This window comes from Rhagoletis zephyria, unplaced genomic scaffold, assembly GCF_001687245.7.
Source record: "Rhagoletis zephyria isolate East Lansing unplaced genomic scaffold, Rhagoletis_zephyria_1.1 Rzeph_scaffold_00086, whole genome shotgun sequence".
NCBI lineage: Eukaryota > Metazoa > Arthropoda > Insecta > Diptera > Tephritidae > Rhagoletis > Rhagoletis zephyria.
The window spans coordinates 206,677-231,165 of record NW_016157170.1 but is presented as its reverse complement, the minus strand read 5'-3'; the positions used below and the strand labels follow the sequence as shown (position 1 = coordinate 231,165).

The window sequence follows — 24,489 nt, the reverse complement described above, 5'->3', positions numbered from 1 at the left end:
AAATGCTTGAAATTTCAATATTTCGAAATTTAAGGACGCTAATTTACTTAAAATGTATACACCCCGGCTTATCATGTAGCGGTAGCTTTCGGAAAGGTGGAAAACATATATTTAATACTTGCGCCGGGTATTTAATGTTCGGCTCCGCCCGAACTTAGACTTTCTTACTTGTTTATTTTGACATAAAAAAATATTTAGAGAGTGCTCAAGGCGCTAAACTTTTTCCATGTATGTATTTTATACTGGGAAAAAAACAAGTTTTCGTAGAAACGGTAAAGAGTTCTTGAAAAATAAATATTTTTCGATCGATCCAATTGTTTATGTAACCATTCGATCTTCGATCGAAAAATATTGATTTTCAAAAATTCTATACCATTTCTATGAAAAGTTGTTATTTCCCCATACAAAATACATGGAATACTTTGAGCACTCTCTAAATATTTTCTGTTTTCAAAATGAAAAATAGGGGTATAACTTTTTTCGGTATAGAACAATCCTAGGAGGTGGCGGCATTAAAATTCCGACCTTACCTTTTTTGGAACACCCTAATGTACGCACGTATTTATGTTTGTCTCCATTTTTATTTTAAATATTTTGTGTCATAAGATATGATTTTTTGTGTGATGGATACTTTTGCCTGTAGTTTTCTACAACTTGGAGTAGATAGTGCTTGTCCCCCTCGTCGTACGTCAAAGCACGGTTAAAATCTTTGATTAATTTCACCGCTCTTTCCGCAGGATCATTTACAACGGTCAAATTTTACCAAATGCGTTTTCCTGCGCAATAACCTTTTCTATTTGGCCAAGTTGACGGATCAAATTGTAATAAATCAATATCGATTTGCAAGCGAGAAAAAAATCGTTTTGTGCGCGGTGTGACAAAATCACTTATACCCCTATTCGCGAATGAGTTCGACTGTTACAGTTAAACGTTTTGGAACTACAATTTCTTCGTGCTCTTCATCTAAACTACCAAGAGCTTGAACCATTTTTCGTTTCAATGCAAAGGAAATTTTCCCATCGAAAAATCCAAGTGCAATCGCCTCTTCTGACAAATACCATATGTGGTTTCTAATTTTACATAATAAAGCGTTCGAAACTTCTTCGTCGAAATATACGACCGCGTCTTGAATTAATTGTAAATCTAGTCGCGGTGCATTCACAGCATACATCTGAACCAATAATAAATAAAGGTGCGCGTCAAAAAAATGGAAATGTTTCGAACGCTTTTCATTTCCAAAGCAGTCATTTCAAATTGCTCGCGCAACAAAAAAATTGTATAACAATAAATATCTTTAGACATGAATCTTGCGTGCGTCGTTGCTCCAGGTAAACGTATCTGTGTGAAATTTGGAACGTCTCCACCAATAAAAAGCAGCGATAGCTGTAACACCTCCTTATAATCCCCTCGCGCGTACTCCAATTTTAATGCATCCAGACAAAAATTCTTATGTATCTCTATTTCGGCTGCTGACAATGTTGTTCTTACTTCTTCGTCCACTATTCCACTTTTAAAATTGTGGATGTTCATAGTTTTCCAGTTTTTTAGAAGTGGTTGAAAAGGGGAACTTCTGATGCCGATGTTTTCCCGAAGTTCAACTCAAATACAGCTTTAACCAGCAATTCGCTGATATGATGACGGCATGGGAGAAAAAGTAAATCACGACCCAATTTTACTTCAAGTAAACGCCAGTACTTGTCGATGTCGTATCAAAAGCAACGATTTCAACCAAAGTATCCATTTTCCACTTGCATAAGAAGCTTTCAACAGCTACAGCAATATTCTCACCGCGAGATTCTTCAAGTTTTGCATTGCCGAGCAGTTTTTCCACGTTTTCTGCAGTTATAACAATAGCTAGTCGATCTACCTTATCTTTGCGCTTCATTTCAGGGAGCATCTTACCGTCCCAATAATAATAATAATAGATAGGCGCTTACACATATGTTAGTGTCTGACCGTCCCAATGCAAGACGAATATATCAGGAATCTATGTGGATATTAAATTAAGATTATTAAGCATAGTATGCTAATATGTATATTAAATGTTTCATTCGCAAATTTTGCATTTAATATTAACCCGAAATTCATCGATGATCTGCTGAGCTTGTCTTCGACGATAATCCTTTCGCGTTGTGCTGTTGAGAACGAAATCTTCTGCTTTGATATCCTTAATATCAGGTTTAATTTCATGCAATTTTCCCAATACAGCCGCAAGTGTTGCGGATGTCAAATGCAGTGCTGCGCGATCACTGATACGGCATTTATCCATGCTGGCTAGCCTACGATCATCTACGAAATTAATTTTTCTGCGAAATCGAGCACTGCGTTGTCGTATGTGCAAATCAACGTCGGAAAGGGAATAGCCCATTTCTTCAACTTCGGATTCACTATCTCTACAAATCCCTGTTACTGACGTAGATGCACCTACATACAAATGTTAAACAGAAATTGCAATAATGTGCAAGTCGTCTAGATATTTTCTTTTGCGATTTTCTTCCGCTAGTCTCTTTGTTTCGCGTTTCTGTTTTCGTTTCAGTGAGCCATCAATGCCACACATACTTCCAGGTCGACCCCTTTGCCTTTGCAGTATAAGGAAATCTTTGTCTTCCTGAATTTTCATTGAGTTCAGTGCATCCGCTGCCGCAATGTCAAAAATGAAGTTTTCTATTTTTTCACAGAACTTTTCTTCATCTCTGCGATATTTTCATAATGGCCATATTTGTTTTTGAACAAATTCTGCCACTCTCCATAAAGTTTATAAAATTTTTTCACACAGTTGGTGGCGGTCATCGTAGGAATGTTTGCTTTTTGATAAAAATCAATGGTAGCGTCAATTGTATTTTTTACACCGACTTTCACCGAATTTTTTTCCACTCGCGTTTTGTAAAAAAATAATTGCAGAACTTGTTTCATGCTCGGCAACTTTTCGCCTTTGAGTTCACTTTCACATTTTCCAACTAAAAAAATTGTATAGTCATCGGATCGGAATTGTTTTCTGGATGAGCTTGACGATGTTGAAGCCATTTACCGATTAAAACTCACTTTGTTTTGTAAATGTCTGTCTTAATTACGTTCAAATTGGCCCCATTTAACTTGTTAAATGAAAAAGAACTTTTTTTAAAACACAATCGTCCACATTGAACATTTGGAGTTAACTTTGACGGTTGTTTGATTTCAAATAAAAATTTAAAAAAATATTCAAAATCAAGTTTTTGTGTTTCAATTTGTTTTGTCATTGTGCTTATATACAAGTGACAAATGTTCTTCTTCTGCCTGGAAACCGCCTGGAAAATACATAGAAATATCCGGTCAAAACGTAGAAGTAACCTGTCAAAATGTTAGACAGGGTGTTTAAAGGGATGTAGAAAAAGACTAAAGTTATTGAAATAGCCTTAAAAATTGGCCAAATATGCATTGCATTAAATGAATTCCTATGTTTATATAGCAGTTTAATATATTAAAGCATTTTGGTCAATGACTCCTAAACTGAATAGAACTTTTCTTGCTGGTTTTGTCAGAGTCCGTTTTTACTTGTAAGTGTGCACAATGATACGGATTACTTAGAAACTTCAAAATATTTAGTTCGTATGCACTATTTATCTCTGCGTACTATGAGATCTAATGGGAAATAACTAATTACCGCCTTGATTTCTTTTTTGGCGAGCAGACATGTATACAATTTTGATATTTTTATTTTATTATATTTTTATTATTTTTTTATATTTTTTGAACGTTGGCGTGTCAAAGGAAAGCTTTTGGCTCTTTCTGATTAGCGGAAGCAGAAAGCTGAAATGATTTAACTGGTTCAATTTTCCAACAACAATTGTATGCGATTTAACTTGTTTATAAACACGTTTTGTTCATTTAACTGGTTCAAGCCCATTTAACATGTTTAACTCGTCAATTTGAACGTAGTATAAGTTCACTTTCATTTTTGTAAAAAAAATGCCGTTCACGCTAGAGGTAAACGCCGCCGAGCCACGCCGCCGATTTTTGTCATTCCTCACGCGCCGCCGCCGAGTTACGAAAATATCGGCGGCGGCGGCGTTCGGCGCCTAAGGAATTTCGTACAAAATTTGCATGATGTATGTACATTGAAATACATCATTTGAAGGAACTAAATACTACTCGTTTAAAAACAGAATTTTACGAAATGAACATTACTTTTTTAAAGCAGTTTTTTTGCATAATTTGGGCCACTGGACAAGAATATGATCTCCTTTATTTTTCCAAAAAGAGCGCAACTCAGGAAAAAACATAGGTAACATATTTTTCGATCGAAAGCGTTTATTACAGTTAAAGGAGGGCCGAATATTGGTAATCTAACGATTTTTTTTCCGCAGTAGACAACTCTTTCCAATACTGCAACAACAAGAAAGTTATAACACATCAAGAACTTTAACGCCAATATCTCAGAAAGCAGTTTTAAGAGAAGCAGTTCATGTTCATCTAACTCATTCCATCTAACTCCTCAATTATTAGAGATAAAACAAAGACAAGTTGATTTTCCAGAGTATTTTTTTTTTTATCTTAAACAGACTTTCAATAAAGAGCCAACACTTTTTTTGTAAGTTATTTTATTCTGGGGTCCCACATATGTATACTGTGTGAAAATTACGTTAGCATTCCTTAGTGGTGGTCAAACCCCGTGAAGGTTTTGCTCCCTCGCATCGCAACGTTTTCTACAAAGGGTTAAAGTTCCCCCTTTTTGGTAAAAATTAGTATTATTTTTCATTACATTCGGTTCTCCTTAGAAAAATTTGACGCTTAATATATTAGTGGAAATTTTAACCATCTATAAGCCATTTTTTTAAACAGTGAGTCAAAAAGACCCGTTCTGGTTCGAGTTGATGGGTTAAACTTTTGGAAAAAAGTAGACCAACCTTGTTTTCAATATGTAATCCGCAAAAAATCGTAAGAACTCGGTAATTTAACATAACGGTTGATAAGATTATTGCAAAAATTTATTGATAGCGACATAAATTATCCCAATAACTTGACTTTTAAAATTTTTTATTTCTTTATATTTAAATAGTACATACGGATCTGTCCTGCAGAAAAAAATTATAAATTGATAAAAAATAACCCAGTTGTAGTTAGCTTTTTTTGCGGGATTATTATAAAATAAATAACTTGTAGTTAGCTACAAAAAACTAGCTTGAAACTACTTGACAAGTAATGCAGGAGTAATGAAGGAGATTGTTTTCTTTAAACGCGTTTGGACAAACGCGTTGAGGACAAATCAAAGGAAGATCGAAATTCATATAATCATTTTGAAGTTATGTCTGACGAAGTTCGAATATGGGACCACCTACAGCAGAATATGAAAACAAATATAAAATGTAAATAAAAACAAAACAAAAAATTTTGTTATTGATATTTTATGTCGAAAAGTAGTTAATTACAAGTTAGTTACATTGCAGAGGTAAACCAGCCTTGACTATTTCGCGGCCATCGCCATAGAAATATAGTTAGCTTTCGTCAAAGAAAATATACAGATAATAAGTGACTTTTAGCTCCTTCCTAATCAACTTAAAGTTAGCTTATAGTTAGATGCATTTCCTGCAGGGTGTAGAGAACATACAGAGCCATGTGTGGATGTATGTATATACCTCAGACCTTCTTCTGTTCGCCCATCCATCAGCGCCAGGTACTCAACATTTTAATTCAAGTAGGAAGTAACGTAATTTAAATTTAAAACTAGTTCAATGAATGAATTAAATAGAATTATAATCCGAATTGACATGGTGACGAGATGACATGATAAGATTAGTATCCGCATGGCTCTTTGGAATCTACCTTAAGGGCAGTAGCGCCGTCACCGCCGTGCCAATTCTTTTTGAAGTTGACCACGCCGCCGCCGCAAGGCGTCTCGGCGTAAACCTCTAGTTCACGCTCTTTGTTGCACTTTTGACTTTTCACTAAAGCTCTGAACACATCGAAAACGGCATCACCACACGACACGACATTAAGGTTTTAGCTACATAATCTACACGCCTTGTCAACGGCGACATGATTTTTTTGAACGCGGCAGCGACACATGAATTGGTTTGAGTTTGACATAAAAGAAGAGGAAGAAACTTATCTGTCGCTAGAAAAATAAAAAATAGGTCCAATCTGGCCACAGCTACATTTTTGGCTAGTCGCAGTGTTGCCGTCTCGTCGCCAAAATAATTATCTACATAAGAGCACGCGTTAAAATAATTTGACAGCTGTGGTCCGTAGCCCGTCGTTTCCAGCTTCACATCGGATTATAGGATTGCCGCTGCGTGAAATTAGTTATGTGTGTTTTCCGTACTTCTAAGGCCTTTGCAATTTTATGGCGCTGTGTTATTTTAACCGACTTGAGACTTAATTGACACTTTGGAAAAGTTATTCCATGAAACTTTCGATAAAAAGGCACACAATAAAATTTCGCCATCTTGAAATTGTAAAATATGAAAATTCATAAAAACTGGCCTCAATTTCGTCACTTTCGGTCCAACCAGGAACCCCTAAGAGTCATCTGAAGGCTTTGAAAATAGTTACATATTTATTTCTAAGCCCAACCTCATATATTTCCGTGCGAGAACCATTGGTTTTCGGAAATCGGTGCATTAAGGCCACTCTAATACATGTGCATGTAAATACACATTTATGTGCTCATATAATTAATGCTCATAATTAGTAGAACCCAAATACCAACAATCAAAAGCTCTATGAAAATATTTAAGTACTTGCAAGCACAGTACGCTATTGCGGATATTGTACAGTCGATGTAATTGTCGCTTGCAAAGCAAATACTAGTCTTGCTATTGATCGGTTTCTTACTTACGCATACTCCACCGGTTTGTGTTTGCCCGCACTCAAAAAGTGAATGGAGAGATAAATAGAGTAAGTAATTGTACTGCTAACACATGTCTTTTTGGGCGACTCAAATGTATCCGTGCGGAGCATAATTAGCCAATATTGGCCATTTAAGTGCAGATTAAATGTATGATCTGAAAATGAATATTTGAACTTAATCAACAACATCTACTTAAATAGGCCAAACTGCAAAACAAGAATTGCAAGCCAAAGCTAAGAACAGGCCAAGAACAAGAGAATGATAGAATGTCGAGAAACGTCAAATGGAATGTTCGATAACTTTCAATTAAAATAGTACAGAATTGCGATGAGAGCGAACGCAGATATATAAATACGTTGTTACAGCGTAAAAAAGTTCGGTTCCAAAAGAAAGTTGCGACTACAGAGATCGATTGTAGTAACGAGTATTGGAATTACAGAATTGTCTTAACAGGTATTGTAAAGGGTTTGTTGTGTAATAAAGTTATTTGTACTGTAATTTGTGCGTTTATTTAACAATCCAGTTAAACGAACTTGAATGATTCAAGAATTAAGCAAATAATTCAAGAATAAGGCCAGTATGCAGCTCTGAAGAAAACGGTTTTATACATTTTTTTTTGTGAAAGAGTGAGGCAACAGGCTGTGAAGTTCAGATGTCAAAATGCCTTGGACATACACACGAAATAATGGCAATTTTTTCTTGACTATTTTCTTCAGAGCTGCATACTGGCCTATAATCATAACGATATGTACACATCGTTACCTTATCTAATATAGAAACAATCCAAAATTTTGTTTGTATTTACATTAAGCTAATTTCAAATTAATTGATGCAAACATACATATTTTCGGAGTAATTTTAAAAACTTACGCGAATTCAGCAAAGTATTTAGTTATTTAATAATTTATACTTATTATTTAATATTTTTACATTTTGCATATAATAAAATTTTTATTTGCAGATGATGTCGGCCATAAAAACTGGAGACGTCGCATATTCGCGTTTTGCTAGAATGGCGGAATTAGAAGAACAAAAACACGAAGCTGCTCAACTCAAACAAAAAATCAGTGTCGATCGCTCCGGAGGAGGATTATAAAGCACACACATATAATTTGGTTGCACTTTTATGAAAAATTAAGAGATCTATTTATTATTTAATTGTTAATCAAGAGAAATGTTTACTTTTAAATATACTTACATATGTTTGTATACATATATATGTATACACATGTCTATTTCTTAACGAAAAAATTAAAATGTTCAAGAACTTTATTATGACATAATAGATACGAACTAGCCGAAATTTTAAATCTGAATCAAAAAAGCCAAACTTATCATCTTGATGATAGATGTTCACTAAAACTAAAACTCTTGGATTTCTTCGCTAGCTAATCAGTGCTGCCGTTTTTTAGCTTTTAAAGTTACCATTAAAAATTTTTGGGGAGTATGCCCCAAATGTTTGTATACATCTTTATACTTAAGGCCACTTAAAGGCTTACAAGAAATATAAATATTTTACCGGGGTTTAGTTTTGGCTTAATAGCAATCATTATGGAAGAATATAAGTGAGATATCTTCGGGTTGACAGGGTATTCAATATGGCGCTGACAGTGCGAACAATATGGCAGGGTTACGAGGTGCGCGATGTTTCGAATTCGTTTGGCATATCTGCATTTACTCTGCTCTGGTACGAATTTAACCTGCTGCAGTAGCCAGGCTATTGTGGTCCAAGTCTCCCGAGGCAGACGCAGCTCTGTCTCGTCCACGTCTGGTGGTTGTGTACCTGAACGGCATTTACAAGTTGAGAGTCTATATAACTGTGGATGCCGTTTAAATCCTATCGGCATGCTGTCGGGTCCAGAGGTTGTTTTATAACATCAGAAGGCATCCTGTCGCTGTCCTGAGTGCTGTGTTTTGGTAGGTCCGTAATTTCATTCACTGCGTTCTACTAGTCCCCGGCGACCACACATGCGCTGCATAGTTCAGAACAACGTTTCTTTGTTTTAGCCCCAGGTGCCGCTGGCTAGCGACTTGAGGTCCTTGTTGCGGCTTTGTACTTTATTGACAATTGCGGTTGTATGGGCCGAGAAGGAGAGCAGGCTGTCGAAGGTTACTCCGAGTATTCACCGTCGGAATTGGTTCGTCTCGTTGTGAATACCAGGTTGCAGTCTGACTCCCTTCGTCCAAGTCGTGAATACTGTTTCTGAGGATTTTGTAGGGGAGAGGGTAAGGCTCCGCGCAGTGAAGAAGCACAAGTGATCAATTCCATTTCCAGACGCCATTATCGAGAAATCTTCAGCATAAGAGCAAATCGAGACATCCTCTGGTGGTTGAGGGAGCTTAAAAATGTGTAAGTCAAACAGTAGTGGGGAAAGAACATCACCCTGTGGGACCCCCTCTTTATTTTCCTGGGTTTGCTCGATTTGTCTGCAAAAATTACTGACGAGTGTCGACCACTTAGATAGTTCCCTGACCACCGTTTGAGTCCCTGTGGGAGAGGGGAGGCCTCTATGTCTTCTAGTAGCGTGGATTGACTGACGGTGTCAGACGCCTTGGAAAGGTACAACTCTACTAGAATCGTTCTCCCCAAGAGGCGGTTTCGGTCAAAGCTACGAGTTATCTGGAACCCATGTTGATGCCTCACTGGGGTCCGGTGGTTTGTGTAGTCTGGGAGTAGAAGGGCCTCTAGTGTATTCGCTGCCGGGGAAAGGAGAGTAATCGGACGATGGGACTCTCCTTTGTTAGACGGTTTCCTCGGTTTAAGCATTGGGACCATTCTCCCCATTTTTCAGGTGTCTGGAATGATGAGAGTGGCCATAGACAAGTTGAGGACCTTGGTTAAATAATCTACTCACGCAGAACCCAAATTTTTTAGCATTAGCATGCAAATTCCGTCGGGGCCCAATGGCTTTGGAGGCGTTCGCCTTCCCGATGGCTACGCCGCTGGTGAAAACAAGAGGCGTACTGGGTGTTAGCAGTTTGTGCAGCCTTCTAGTCACTCGATGCTTGGCTTTGTCCGGCGGAGGATGCAGGGTGAGCTATCGGTTTAAATAGGTCGTGCATGGCTCCGGATCCGACTAGGCGTGGTCGTCATGCTTTGTCGGATTGGACAGTCACCTCACGGCTGACCATAGTTTGCTCACACCAGGGGCGAAGTTACAGGTCTTCAGATGCTCTTCCTTCTTCTTTCGCTTATGTACGTTCACTAGTTGCAGAATCTCGGCGTTGAGATCCCTGATACGGGCATTCCCGGGATCAGCCTGATGAAGGTTGTCATGCTCATCGGCTAATTCAGAAATTTCATACTGGGGTCCTAAATGATTCCGGCTGGGATGAAGCGTGCTGCAGTAGCAGTGATAACCCTGCGGAATTTACGCTCACCTACGTGAAAGTCCGTTGGTGGGGATAGGGCATTGAAGGTGCTTTCAGTAACATCCGCAAAGTCGTTCCAATCAGCTTTAGAGAAGTTGACATAGGTTCGGTAATCCGCGGAAGCAAAGTCGGCATATTTTTCAATCGAGATGATTATGGGCGGATGGTCTGATGCCAAAGTCAGAAAGGTTACCACATTATGCTGTTTATCAGACCAGCGCTTACGATTGTTATGTCACGCGAGCTACTGCACCTCTTCAGGGTGATATCCCACCTATAGGGAGCACCTATTTCAGGTTGATATCCTACAGGGTAGCTGGTGAAGGGGGTATACATACGTTAAATATTTCGAGCTCGACATCGCCTGACCCGATAGCAATACCCTGCTATTCTAGGATGGTAATCCTGGAACGCTAGGCCACCACCAATATCTCGGTCGCGATCTCGGTGGTGCACGTTGAATCCGGCGCAATGGAACTGTGTTGAATTGCCATGCAACTTCGTATCTTGGACCGCAGCTATTAATATTCCATGCCGACCCATAAGGACTGTTATCTCCTCGATCTTGTTCAGTGGCCCGTTTCATTTGAATTGTAATATCTTCGTGTGCCTAGGGGGACTTATTGGAATGTGGGGTGGTTGTGAGGTGTGTTGCCTGCCCATAACTTGCTGTGTGTGCTGCTGTAAAAGCTGCTGCCCTGTGGTGGTGGTGGGCGGCGTCGCAGTTGGCACTTGCGACTGAGCAGCACAGCATTTGCCCTCATAGTCCTCGTCCAATCACACGTGGAGCGCAGTCCTGAGCATGCCCTAAAGTGACACCAGGCAAATGTTGAACTTGACACATGTCACGGTACGGAATATCCTGGTCTGACGCACCGAGCAGATTTTTGGCGGAACCAGGAGTTGTTGGCGTCGGTGGTATGGTTGTGTCTGTGGTGTTGTCTATTGTGCTGCGTTGTGGTGCGGTAGTGTTTGTGTTGAGTTGCTCAGGCTCTGGTGTGCTCGATATGAGTAGCGGGGGGCCTTGTATGAGGTGGTCAATTGCATGTGAGCCGTAAGGCCTGGGAAAACTCGGAGGTGACTCCACCCGTCAGTCGTCTTTGGCACACGCAGCAGGTGTAGGTTTCTGGCCCAGGGTTTGACCTGATGCCAGCCCTGAGCAGAAGTATGTGAAGCAGATATAGCCCTATGGACGTACAACTTTGAGGGATTTCGCCGACGTAAATGACGTTAAATAGTCGAAACGAGAGCCCTTGGTCGGATAAAACCGAGTCATTCCGGTACGTAGAACCGGCCGTCGTGGGAATGTGGGTTTTTTGTGCTCAAGAGAAAAGAGAAAAGAGTTGCTGTGCTGTTTAGTTTTAAACTTGTTATAATCTTAACACATTTATCTAATTAAGGCTAAGTTTCTTATTTAATTTTCCTGCAGTTTCAATAAACTATCTATTTAGGTGAAAATATGGCAGCACTAAAAGTGGCAAGAAATGCAGGGCTCGTATACAAGTAAACAGCGGAATTTTTCGCCGTGGAAAGCATAACGTCAAAATTATGTGTTTGATTAATATTTAATTCAACTATCACTGTGTGATGCTTATAAATTGATCAGCTGATTAAAGGTGTAACCTCTCTGAGTGTGGCTCTTCTGAAGCCACGTGAAGAACATGGGCCTGTTTCTCAAAGCTACAAGTCTTGTAATACAGGTAAATTACGTTGCCTTAATATAGAAAGGCCCTATCTAACATCGTCGCTGAAATGCACAAAGCCGTAACTAACTAAAATCTTTTATTGCATAAAATGATGTGAGGCCACATAATTCGATCAAATGCATCATAATCAATTAAAACGTAAATTTTCGATTTTTAGTTAGTTACGACTTTTTGTAAATCAGCGACGATGTCAGATAGGGCCTTTCTATATTAAGGCAACGATATCTTGTAATCATTAACGTTTCCACAAGTATATGTTTCTCAAAACTACACTTGTTAGGTACAAGCTGCAAGTATAACTTTTAAATTACAACTATTTTTAGTACTTGTACATAAAATTCTGTTTCTCAAGTTTTTCATATGACTATTGATACTTGAAGCAAGCGTCACAAATATTAAGAGTCTTTTGCCGCCCTTGAAAGAATTTTACAAGTAAGTACAAATACAAAATGATTTAAATATTTTAAGCTAGTTTAATACACAACTACTTTTTTAATTGAAGCGATCTTTAAAATGATATCTTCTAGCGACTCTAGTGACGAAATTGTTGTTAAAACGAAACTAAGATATTTAGACTGTTAATCGACTGTGACCATTTAAAAACATTGTACGATTTAAACGAAAGATAAAATGGAAAGCATTCTTAATTTTATAGGTAGCTGACTATCGTTTAAAACTAAAATGCTTGCAATAAATACTTACGCTTTTTATACCTCTGTCCTAGCCTTAAATATTTCGTTGGCTTAGTTCGCAAACGTGCTAAGTCCACTTTTTATGAAAAGTGAGATTTTGATGCAGTAAGATAGCATAACTCAAAATACATCATTACCAAAAAAGAAAGTTACCGTAATGTCGTTTTTACTTGTTGTTATGCATTGGTACGCAAATGTGCCAAGTCCAAAAAAATCCAGAAAAAATATAAACACGTCTGCCCGTGTACACGATAACTCGAGATATCTCAACGAAATTTGGTATGTAGGTTGCCCTTTATCCAAGGTAAGTTGGTATTAAAAATGGGCGAATCGGACTGTAACCACGCCCATTTCCGATTTAAAGGTATTTTGTAAAGATGCAAAAACTACGATATTTCAGTAAATATTGGATGCAAATTGTTCAAAATTAGTATGTGAAGTAGAATTTTTGTAAAAAATATTATTGTGGAATTTTTGGAAAATGGGCATGACCCCGCCCACCTATTATGAAATATATCTCAGTAGCCCATTCACCGAGCTCCACCAAACTCGGTACGAGCCTTATTTAGGGTCTAACTAAGAAATCTGTTGAAAATCTTTAAAATCGGGCAATGACTACGCGTATCTACTAAAGCCAATTCACTTAAAATCGATGATCTCGATAACGACTCAGCAGAAAATTAGATTATGATACATTTTGGGATAATGGGCATGGCGCCGCCCACTTATGACCGCAAAAGTGTAACTCGGTAACCGATTTATAAATTTCTTCCAAACTCGGTGCACTTAATAAACCTGGTACGGAAAAGCAATTCGTTGAAAATTATTCAAATCGGACCAAAATTACATTCGCTTTCCGTATATCTAACGGTAAATTTCAGAAATGCGAAAACTCTGATATTTTAATAACTGACGACGCCAATTTACTCCAAGTTAATACTTACAACAATCTCTTAACAATAATTAAGACTGCATGACACCGCCCACTTTATGACTACAAGGTGTATCTCGGTAGCCAATTGAGCGATTTCTACTAAACGTGGTTCAATTATTTCATTGAGTCTAACTCAGGATATTATGGAAAACGTTTGAAATCGGGGAAAACGCCCCAGCTAACGACAGTATTTGATACCTGCGCCGGGTATGTAAAATTCGGTTTCGCACAAACTTATACCTATTTACTTACTTTCAATTATTTTCTTTTATAAATGGTACATAAATTTACGACTTAAAATAGTTATTTTTGTTAATAGTAATGAAATAAAACTCTATTAGGTTATAATTTATTTTAAAACAATAAAATATATTTAAAATAAACAATTAAATCTTTTAACAATAAAAAATAATGGAAAAAAGGTTGATAGTAAATGTGCTAAGTTCACATTAAAAGAATAAAATCTTAAATAGAAAATGTGGTAAGTCCCAAAAGAGCCTATAAGTCTGCAACAGCTTTATTTTGAAATTGGCCGATTATTGGTACTAAAACAAGACGAACTAAGGAAGAAAACTGCATTTACAGATTAGAAAAATATTGACAACAAAAAAAGTTAGACGGTTTTTTGGCCCTCCTGAAAAAAAATAAATAAAATGGACTTAGCACGTTTGCGAACTAAGCCAACGATTTGTATTTCAAATTACAATAATACTACTTCCTCTATTAGTTAAATTAAGTCAAGGTTACTTACCGATCTTTATTTATTGTCATTGCGAGTACATACATAAATATGTATATATGTATGTTTGTATCAGGGTTGTTGCGATTATTATTCCAAAATAAAAGTTCTTTCCAGATAATAAACAAACCGCTTATCCAAATTAAACAAGTTTGGTACCAAATTAAAGAGGACTTTCATCAGCCCTATTCTGCATTTCGACTCGAATCGAAAATTTCTCTGTTCGGAACTTTGGTATTCTGCGTTCCGTTTCCTTTCGATCAATCTTCGAAATTTACGATTATACCTATTCTACATTTCGATCGGAGTTCCGTTTTTCTAAGTTGCAAATTTGTTGACGGAGAACATTTCGATTGTTATTTTCGTGGGGTTAAATAACAAAATTTTATACAAAAATTAAGTAAAATATACTGTGCATGATTGTAAGTCATCATAAATGAGTTTTCTCGATTTCTGTGTTTTCGCAGCGGTAATACGGGCAATACGAAAAATTTGCTCAAATATTTGCAACCAAAAGGGATATTGCGCGAGGTTTTCAAAGAGAAAGCACAGGCGTTTTTGTTTTCATTATCTATAAATAAGACTGTGAAATGCACTGAATACAATTTATTATTGGTATATAAAATTAATAGAAGTATGTACATACATACATAAAATGTGAAGTTGCATAAAAAAACTAACTACTACCTACTACTAACTTTTTAAAAAGAGGTGCGTATGTTGTCGAATTCGAATTTTCTATGGAGCTTTGTTCTTCCCCCCCTCCTGACGGCTTTCGAAATGGAATTCATTTGCGTTCAAATCTTCCACTCTGTAGTAAATGAAAATGTTGTGGAGTGCGCAAACAACGTTTATAATTTCACTGGCTTTGAGCGATGAGTAATACAGTTCATGATGAATTTATGACTTTTCACTCATCTGAGAAAGATCAAACATGTCCCTAAATCTCCGCCTTTCAATTTCCGCATCAGCAATCTGGGACGCGTTCTCCTCTTCATGCAATAACGCCGCGGCTATGGATTTCATTTTTATAATTATGTTTCCACTTAAATAAAGCACAAACGAGATTTTATTTTTAAATTACAATGATGTTAGATATATTTAGTTATTTAAAAATATTTACAAACTTTAACTTCATAAGCTGCTATAGTTTGGTGGCAAATATTTCTTTTGTTTTGTTTCGATTTCACACATTCCTAGGCAAGCAGCTGATTTCGAAAGATGTTTTCTCTCTTCCTCTTCCTCTTTCGATTCGATCGTAACGCAGAATACCTAAGTTCGATTCTTGCGGGGCGGAATGCGGGAACGTAATCGAAATGCAGAATAGGGCTGAATATCTTTATAACTGAAATGTCTAAATGAGGAAAGCCACATATTTAAAAATATTTCAATAAAAAATGTTAATCAAGTACCATAGAACAAACCTTGTGTCAGGTGTATGCATTTCTTTAGTATTAAATTATCAAAAAAAAATATAAATTAAGATCGTTCGGTATTTCTGTTTAAAAGCTATTTCATTCCTCTTTCATATAATACCAAATTTGTTTCATTTTGACAGGCGGTTTGTTTATTATCCGGAAAGGACTTTTATTTCGGAATAATATTCGCAACAACCCTGGTTGGTNCCCTCCTGACGGCTTTCGAAATGGAATTCATTTGCGTTCAAATCTTCCACTCTGTAGTAAATGAAAATGTTGTGGAGTGCGCAAACAACGTTTATAATTTCACTGGCTTTGAGCGATGAGTAATACAGTTCATGATGAATTTATGACTTTTCACTCATCTGAGAAAGATCAAACATGTCCCTAAATCTCCGCCTTTCAATTTCCGCATCAGCAATCTGGGACGCGTTCTCCTCTTCATGCAATAACGCCGCGGCTATGGATTTCATTTTTATAATTATGTTTCCACTTAAATAAAGCACAAACGAGATTTTATTTTTAAATTACAATGATGTTAGATATATTTAGTTATTTAAAAATATTTACAAACTTTAACTTCATAAGCTGCTATAGTTTGGTGGCAAATATTTCTTTTGTTTTGTTTCGATTTCACACATTCCTAGGCAAGCAGCTGTTTTCGAAAGATGTTTTCTCTCTTCCTCTTCCTCTTTCGATTCGATCGTAACGCAGAATACCTAAGTTCGATTCTTGCGGGGCGGAATGCGGGAACGTAATCGAAATGCAGAATAGGGCTGAATATCTTTATAACTGAAATGTCTAAATGAGGAAAGCCACATATTTAAAAATATTTCAATAAAAAATGTTAATCAAGTACCATAGAACAAACCTTGTGTCAGGTGTATGCATTTCTTTAGTATTAAATTATCAAAAAAAAATATAAATTAAGATCGTTCGGTATTTCTGTTTAAAAGCTATTTCATTCCTCTTTCATATAATACCAAATTTGTTTCATTTTGACAGGCGGTTTGTTTATTATCCGGAAAGGACTTTTATTTCGGAATAATATTCGCAACAACCCTGGTTGGTATGTACGTAGATTTGCACCTAAAGACGGCTACCTAATATGCAGGAAAGGAATATAGGAATATTCCCTCGCTGTAACCCAACGAAGACGGTTGCTATAAGACAAAATTCCTTTCGAATTACATATACATAAAACAAGGAAATGAGAAAAGTAAAACGATTCCTTTAATCAGACACTAATGCCCCTACTCTTTGAATGTAATGCGATTTTAAGATGGCGTAAAAATAGTCTAACCTTAGCTCATCACTGCTGTGATTTGTACTGCGCCTCAAACTTTGCTGCTGCAAGAAATATTCCGCTACAACAAAAATTTTAAAGTTTTTGTGTACTTTTCTAGCATTTAAAATCGAATTTTTGCGGCGCACTAGAAATAACAACAGTGGTGAGCTAGTTTTGTGACTCCGCTAGAACAGAGGCGTAAGCCTGCTATGACCAAAAGTCCTTTCAATAATTTTGGGAAGTAACAGACGAGATTAAGAGTTCTAAATAGCTCGCGGTAGCTCGCGGGCGCCTGGTAGCAAACAAGAAGATGAACAGAATATTTTGTATTGAATTGAAAAGTTTAACAATTGGAAGCTTTTTTGGTACATAAGTAAGCTTTTATTTTTGAATTTTCACGAACTCATTCACTTCTTATCTTTCTATGCTAGACATGACAGAGTCGCTGCTTCAGGATTTTCAAAACAAAAACAGCGTAATCTCAGCAATAAAAAAAGTGTCGTTATCTGATGACCTACCAAACGATATTCATGGCCAAATAAAAAGCGATTTCAAGAAATGTGACTAGGTTTCCTTACAAATGGATGAGTCGACCGATGTTTCAGACTCTCCGCACTTCTTAGTGTTCACCAGAGTGGTATTTTCTGATTTTTCTGCTAAGGAGGCACTTTTAGTCAATCTGACTTTGGAAACTCGTACTCGTGGGCAAGATATATATACATAACGTAGTGAAAAAGAAGGAAAATCTGATTGCAAAAACCCTCAACCTTGACAATGTTATGAGCACGATCGTTCGTATTGTGAATTTGATTCGCGGATGACCGTTAAAGCATCGGCAATTCAAAGCCTTGCTCGATGAATTTGAGAATGAATTCGGTGACATATGGGTGTTTCCATACAGCCGTACGCGACATTCGTACGCTTATAGAGTAACGAAAATCTATCAAAAATAGAAGTTACAGAAAAAAAAGATTACGGTTATGTTGCAACCAAAGGGTACTATGTTTGAGAAAAAAATAAGCAGCCTCGAAACCTTGGGTTGGAAAATATCCGTTCAAAACCAGGTGATAACGTACGCGACAAAAAAAGAAGTGGTTTTAAGGCACATATACATATATGCGAAAGTCTGCGAATCATGAGAGTTTTTCTTTTCTTTAAAAATTCCTAAACTAAGCTAAATAATCTACCTTTACAATCGTTCCATTTTTTGATAGAAATTATCTCTGGTTAGTTTTTATTAAAAAAATTATAATAACGTACGCGACAGATTTTTCCCCCATACAATATTTTTACTAGTAACACATACTAAATTAAGTTTTTTCAGTTCTTCTCTCCACCGTTTCGCGTTTTCAAAACCTTTTTCCGTCATCTGAATACGAAATTTAAAGTTATAAAGCCGTTTGAATTCATTTGCTTGCATTTTCGGTTTACATTTTCATGGAAACACGCATATATGCGAAAGTCTGCGAATCATGGGAGTTTTTCTTTTCTTTAAAAATTCCTAAACTAAGCTAAATAATGTACCTTTACAATCCTTTCATATTTTAAGAGAAATTATCTCTGGCTAGTTTTATATTAAAAAAACAATAACGTACGCGACATAACGTACGCGACAATTTTTCTCGTAAGTAATAAAATGTATTTATTGAGAACTCTTCGCGCCACCGTTTCATTGTTTTACAACTATTCTAAGTAATTTAAATGGAAATTTTGCAATTAACATTGGTTTTGATGTATTTGATTGAAATTTTCGTACTTACAATAACGTATGCGACAAACTTTAAAGGGTAATAAAATAGGGCTATTCGCGATCCGGTGCAAATGGCCTAGCATCATTGCATTGCAAATTTGTATTGCAAATTATTTGCAATACACAAACAAAATACACGCATTTGCATTTGTCATGGCTTGGCAAATTTGCAATACCGAAAATCCATAGCATAAAAATGCTATGCATTGCATTCATAAAGAAAACCAAAGCTGATGCACAAAAATTGTTTTGCAAAAGCTTTACCATGACAATTTAATAAAGGTCGCTCACAATCCATGGCATATTTCTGCAATTGCATAAATTTGTCAGCTCTTATGCACCGAATCGCGAATAGCCCTAATATATTTTTACTTCGGTTGGAAAGAAAATTTTACTGTATATCTTTAACTAGAAGAATTCTCGTTAAGAATTGTAATCTGCATTACCTGCGACTGCCAATATACAAATGACATAGACAAACAATGTCTTTTGCATAACGTACGCGACATTAGAATACTATCAGAGCAAATAAAAAATTACCGTTTTCGAGCTCTAACTTCTCCTTTTTCTCATTTTTATAGTTAGTTGTTATTGCAAATTTGATTTTAAGATGTAATTGTAATGTTTCAAATCTCTTAATTTAGTTAATAGGAAAGAGAAAATAGTTCATTTCATTAGAGAAAACTGAGTCGAAGAGACATTCAGTTTTACTCTTCCATTTTTGAGTTTTAAAATTCCAATAAGCTGAAATACTTCTATAATATAAAAATTCGAGTATTTTTGTCTTATTAATTCGTCTTAAAAACCCTTTTCAGTTGTTTTTATTTTTTCAGTCCTGGTTGACATTTTCATGGAAACACCCATATTCTACCACTCTGAAGTAAGATGGCTGAGTCAAAGTAAAGTGCTCTCAATATTTGTAGCTTTGATGACAGAAATAAAGATTTTCCTGAAATCCAAAGGCAGCATTTTTAACTGATGTGACTGCAAAACTAAATGATTTCAATACAACTTTGCAATCTCGAAATCGATGTATGCATAGAGCAGTTGACAAAGAAAACCTTTAAACATATCCAGAAATCGGTGCGATTTGCAAACTATTTTAGATTATTTTTAGGGAAAGTAATAAATATTTCAAATGAAAACGGCGAGAAACACATAACTTACGTCATATCTATCGATTCAGTGCCAAATTTTGCCGTTTAGTTAATCAATCTCCGAAGAAGGTTTTTCAGATCAAATCGTACGAATTGCAGCACATTCCCATATGTTTACAATAAAATGAATGTTCTTCATTAAAATATTATCCACTGTTGTTAATTTAACTTAACTGTATAAACTCTAATAATAAATAAATATTTTAAAAGGATCAGTTAGTAGAATATATACATTGAATATAAGAAGAGTGAAACGAGTTAACGCAGTTAAGATTGAGGTTAAGCTAGGGGTGCCCGCGTATTATAGCGATAGTTTCAAATAGCCCTTTGTCCAAGTTCTGTTGGACACCACTGGGTTAGAGTGTAAAACTTTTTGGTTTATCTATTTACATATCGTCGTTTAAAGTACAAAACCGCGTATCGTCATTCTGAAAAACCGCGTAACTGACATTGGCTGCCAAAAATTGGATTTGCTCACACAAGCTCTTGGCTCGATCCTTATCAAATATACTAGCCAGAAATGCGATTACTTTATAAAAAAGATAACCATTTTGAAATATGAGTATTTTTACGCTCTAGAAAATAATTTCTACAACTTCACATACGCGGTTTTGCATTTTGTTGATACGCGGTTTTGCACTTTAAACGACGATATTTATTTACACGTATGTACATATAAATATATAGTTAATTGACAAGTTTGATGAAACTAACTAATCATGACAACTGATAATATCAGAGGCCCCAGAGAAAATATGTAAATACATACATACATATCTTTACCTGAATGCGAAACTTTTTTAGAAACTACGTTTTTCACAGATTTTATTATGATATATGTATTAAAATAAACCTCACTAAAAATTTTAAAGAGTTAGTACCAAAAACAACGGAGTTAATCCACTTTTTAAAAATCCTTTGCTGAATGTATGATTTTCTTTTTATATTCTCCTGTAAAATAGAAAATTTGCTGGTTAGAGGCTTTGTGAATTAAGGTAACGATATGTATGTATGTATGTATATATGTACATACACGATTGAGAGAAATAGAGATTGCGCCAATCGCGGTACCGCTAATCCGCTCTTTGTGATTTTGACAGAATGAGCTGTGTGCGTGACGTCATCTTGGTGCAATTGTTGAATGTGAGCATACGAAAAAACCAAATAACAATTTTAATAAGGGTATTCGTTTAAACGTTTAAAAGCCTAATAAACCTCTTAAACTGCGTAAATTTACCAACGCGTAAAAATTTGGCAGCAACTTGTATGAAAATTCTCTTACACATATTATGCAATAATTTTAGTGTGTAAAGAATGCTCGTAAATTTACGATATTGCAAATGCAACCCTTCCAAACGAACAGCCGATGTTTATTATTGGGAAATTTAAAATGGAAGAGGTAAGAATGAAACTTAGAAAGCAAAAACGCCTTCGATTGAAACCGTCCCATCGCTGGACAGACTCGCAGACCCTGCAGCTGCTGTAAGCAGTTTCCGATGTGGTGAGGGAAAATCCAGAATCATTTGAGGTTAGGGTTGCCAGATTCTGAAACGGAGAAAGGAGTACATTTCTATTCTCGATAGAAAAAAAGCAGTACAGAACTTAAAAAAGGAGTAAAATTTTTGTTTTAATTTTTTTTGTGCAGTTTATTGTTACAAATTACCATTATTTAGGTACAAACAAACACGAATATCATAGACATCTTTTTCAAAGCAACAATAAATGTTAAAAATAAATAACTAAATTCTACAAAAGAATATTCCTGAATGTATGGCAATTTTTTTATATTATAATTTAAAATTTTTCTGATTTTTATACCCGAGCGCCCTACCTACCTGCCTACGACCATGCTTACACGTTTTCACTATCACACTTAACTTTACTTACTAAGTAGTGTTTGCCACAATATGAATGGCAAAGTACAGGGCGTAAAATAATAACCGTCGCACAGGTTTTTCGAAAAATAAAAGAGTCCTTTAAAGATTTTGCGAAAAAAAGTATTTTTTGCGAACTTTATAAATAGTTAACTTTGATTTTATTAATTAGTTTTAAAACTTTAATCCTTATTTCCATTTGCCAGCTNCGTCGCACAGGTTTTTCGAAAAATAAAAGAGTCCTTTAAAGATTTTGCGAAAAAAAGTATTTTTTGCGAACTTTATAAATAGTTAACTTTGATTTTATTAATTAGTTTTAAAACTTTAATCCTTATTTCCATTTGCCAGCTTTGGGAGATAAGTAAATGCTTTTTTCAGGTATATTTTTTCTTAGATTTTGTATAAAAAAAAAACTGTATGGGTATAGGGTTGGTCGAATGAATAGCCTCCTAATCACCAGTTCCGAGTCTTTTCGATTGCTGAGTAAGAGGCCTTATTTTGGACAAAAGACGGAGTATAAAGGAGCCAAATGGAGGAAATTAGCCTATGGTTACAGACGATATGGTCACTACACACGAATAAAGGCGAGCTAGTGTTTTGACGGCGAAAAAAGGCGCGTAAAAAAATTTTGCGAAAAAAGATGCTTATGAAAAAATTTGGCGAAGTATGTTAAGAGTCTTTGACGCTGAAGTTTTTTATGCGTCTTTTTTCGCCGTCATTTTTTGAGCTCGCGCCTTTATTCGTGTCTAATGACGATATGTAATAAAGTAACCGACGAACACTTGCGTGCCGCTTGAGCTTTTCTCTCAAAGTGTTTACCGCTGGTAAACGCAAATGAAGGTTAAAATTTAAAAACTTATTAATAAAATGTAAGTAAAGTCTGTGGGTAATTAACAATAAACTACTTTTTTCGCAAAATCTATAAAGTTCCCTTTTATTTTTCAATAAAACCTGTGCAACCGTTATTATTTTACGCCCTATATATGATAAAATATTAATAGCTGGAAAAAGGAGTACAAAAGAAGTACAAAACTAAGAAAGGAATACATTTCCAGATATTTTTTTTTGGAGTACAAGGGAGTACATTACAATAAAAAGAAGTATGTTTACTCCCAAAAGCAGTACGTCTGGCAACCCTATTTGAGGTAAGCATTTTAGATAGAGAAAAATGTTAGTGTATTCAACAACAATTAACATATATCTTCCAGAAACCGACGGCTCAAAGGTTTTATGAGAAATTGCAGCACAATACATCGGCACTTCAATCTGTCCCTTGGTTAGCGATGAAAAGCAAAATGAGATACCTAAAGGCATCGTACGTTGCCGCTGCGGGCTGAAAAAATAAAACTGGGTCTGGAATGCTGGCTAATGGTGACGAATCTAGCATATCAATGAATATCAACAAAACTTGTCCCAACTTTAACTTACTTGAAGAAATCTTCGGGCAACGCAGAAATGTAAATGCCACAGTAATTTTTGAAAGCACAGTACGGCCGATTCCCCTTGTGCTGATAGTTCATTAAATGAGTGCTACGAGTTATGTTCCTTCGAGTCTGAGGATTCAGTTGATCCAGTATTGCCTAATAGCAGCCATTGCAGTGCTGCGGTTACTTCTACACCTCTGAGCTCAGCTAGTTTTAGAAGTTCAATAAAAAAAAAAAAAAAAAAGGGGAACCCCCTTTGATAAATTACTTCTCATTCAGGAGAAAAGGTTGGAACTAGAAGTTACGAAAATAGAATTAGAAAAAGAAAAGGAAAAGAATGAGGTGGAGTTGAAAAAAATTGAACTGAAAAATCAATTGGAAATAAAAAAAATTGAGACTGAATCAGAAGGAGAATCCAATCTGGAAATTGAAAAGCTGAAACTTGCAAGCGAGGAAAGAATCAAAATGTTTGAAATCGAGCTAAAACTCAAATCAAAGTAATTTTGTATGAATATAATTTTTGAGTTTGCATACATACACTAGGCGACAAGCGAAAGTGTGCACCTTGTTGTAATATAATATTTACAATAACTTTCATGCACAATTTTCCCATTAATTGTTCATTTTCGTATAGTTCATTCTATAAATCAAAAGTTTCACACTGTATATAAAGCTAGCAAAAATTCAAAAATTTTCATACATATTTTCAACTTTTTATTCAGAATTTCTGGAAAATTTTCAAGTATGCAGTTTGACGGCCCATTCAATGCTAGTAAACAAAGTGCAAGTCCCAAGTCGCTAAAGATTACCGTTGATTTTGTAGAATTTTTCGCGGAGGGTGTTGCGCGTTTCTTCCATATAAAAATAGTTGTTGTCATGCGTTATATGGAAGAAAACGGACAACACCCTCCATAAAAAAGTTCTAAGAAGTCAACGGTAATCTTTAGCGACTTGAGACTTGCACTCTGTTTGCTAGAATTGAATGGGCCCTCAAACTGCGTACTGGAGAATTTTCTAGAAATTCTGAATAAAAAGTTGAAAATTTGTATGAAAGTTTTTGATTTTTTGCTAGCTTTATATAAAGTATGAAACTTTGATTTATATGGTTTATATTATAGAATGAACTATATTTTCAAAAACAATTAATGCGAAAATTGTTCATGAAAATTATTGGGAATATTATATTAGAACAAGGTGCACACTTTCATTTGTCGCCTGTCGCTGGGCACAGTGTTAATGAATGTACCTGTATATAAATACATAAATGAATTTTTTAGATATACTTTGCATGTGTTTTAAGAATTTACTA

General features: G+C 35.9%; 1 protein-coding gene across 4 annotated transcripts in view; it reads left to right on the top strand.

Annotated features, from left to right (window-relative positions):
• Gpo1 (glycerophosphate oxidase 1) overlaps positions 1 to 8,046 on the top strand; it is a 292,598-nt gene extending 284,552 nt beyond the window's left edge. For all 4 annotated transcript variants that reach the window (XM_017630228.1, XM_017630213.1, XM_017630222.1 and 1 more), the window contains one exon: positions 7,788 to 8,046. In XM_017630228.1, the coding sequence (XP_017485717.1) occupies positions 7,788 to 7,922 (135 nt within the window). In that variant the 3' untranslated portion in view covers positions 7,923 to 8,046. The remainder of the gene's footprint in view (positions 1 to 7,787) is intronic.
• Positions 8,047 to 24,489: the final 16,443 nt, after the last annotated feature.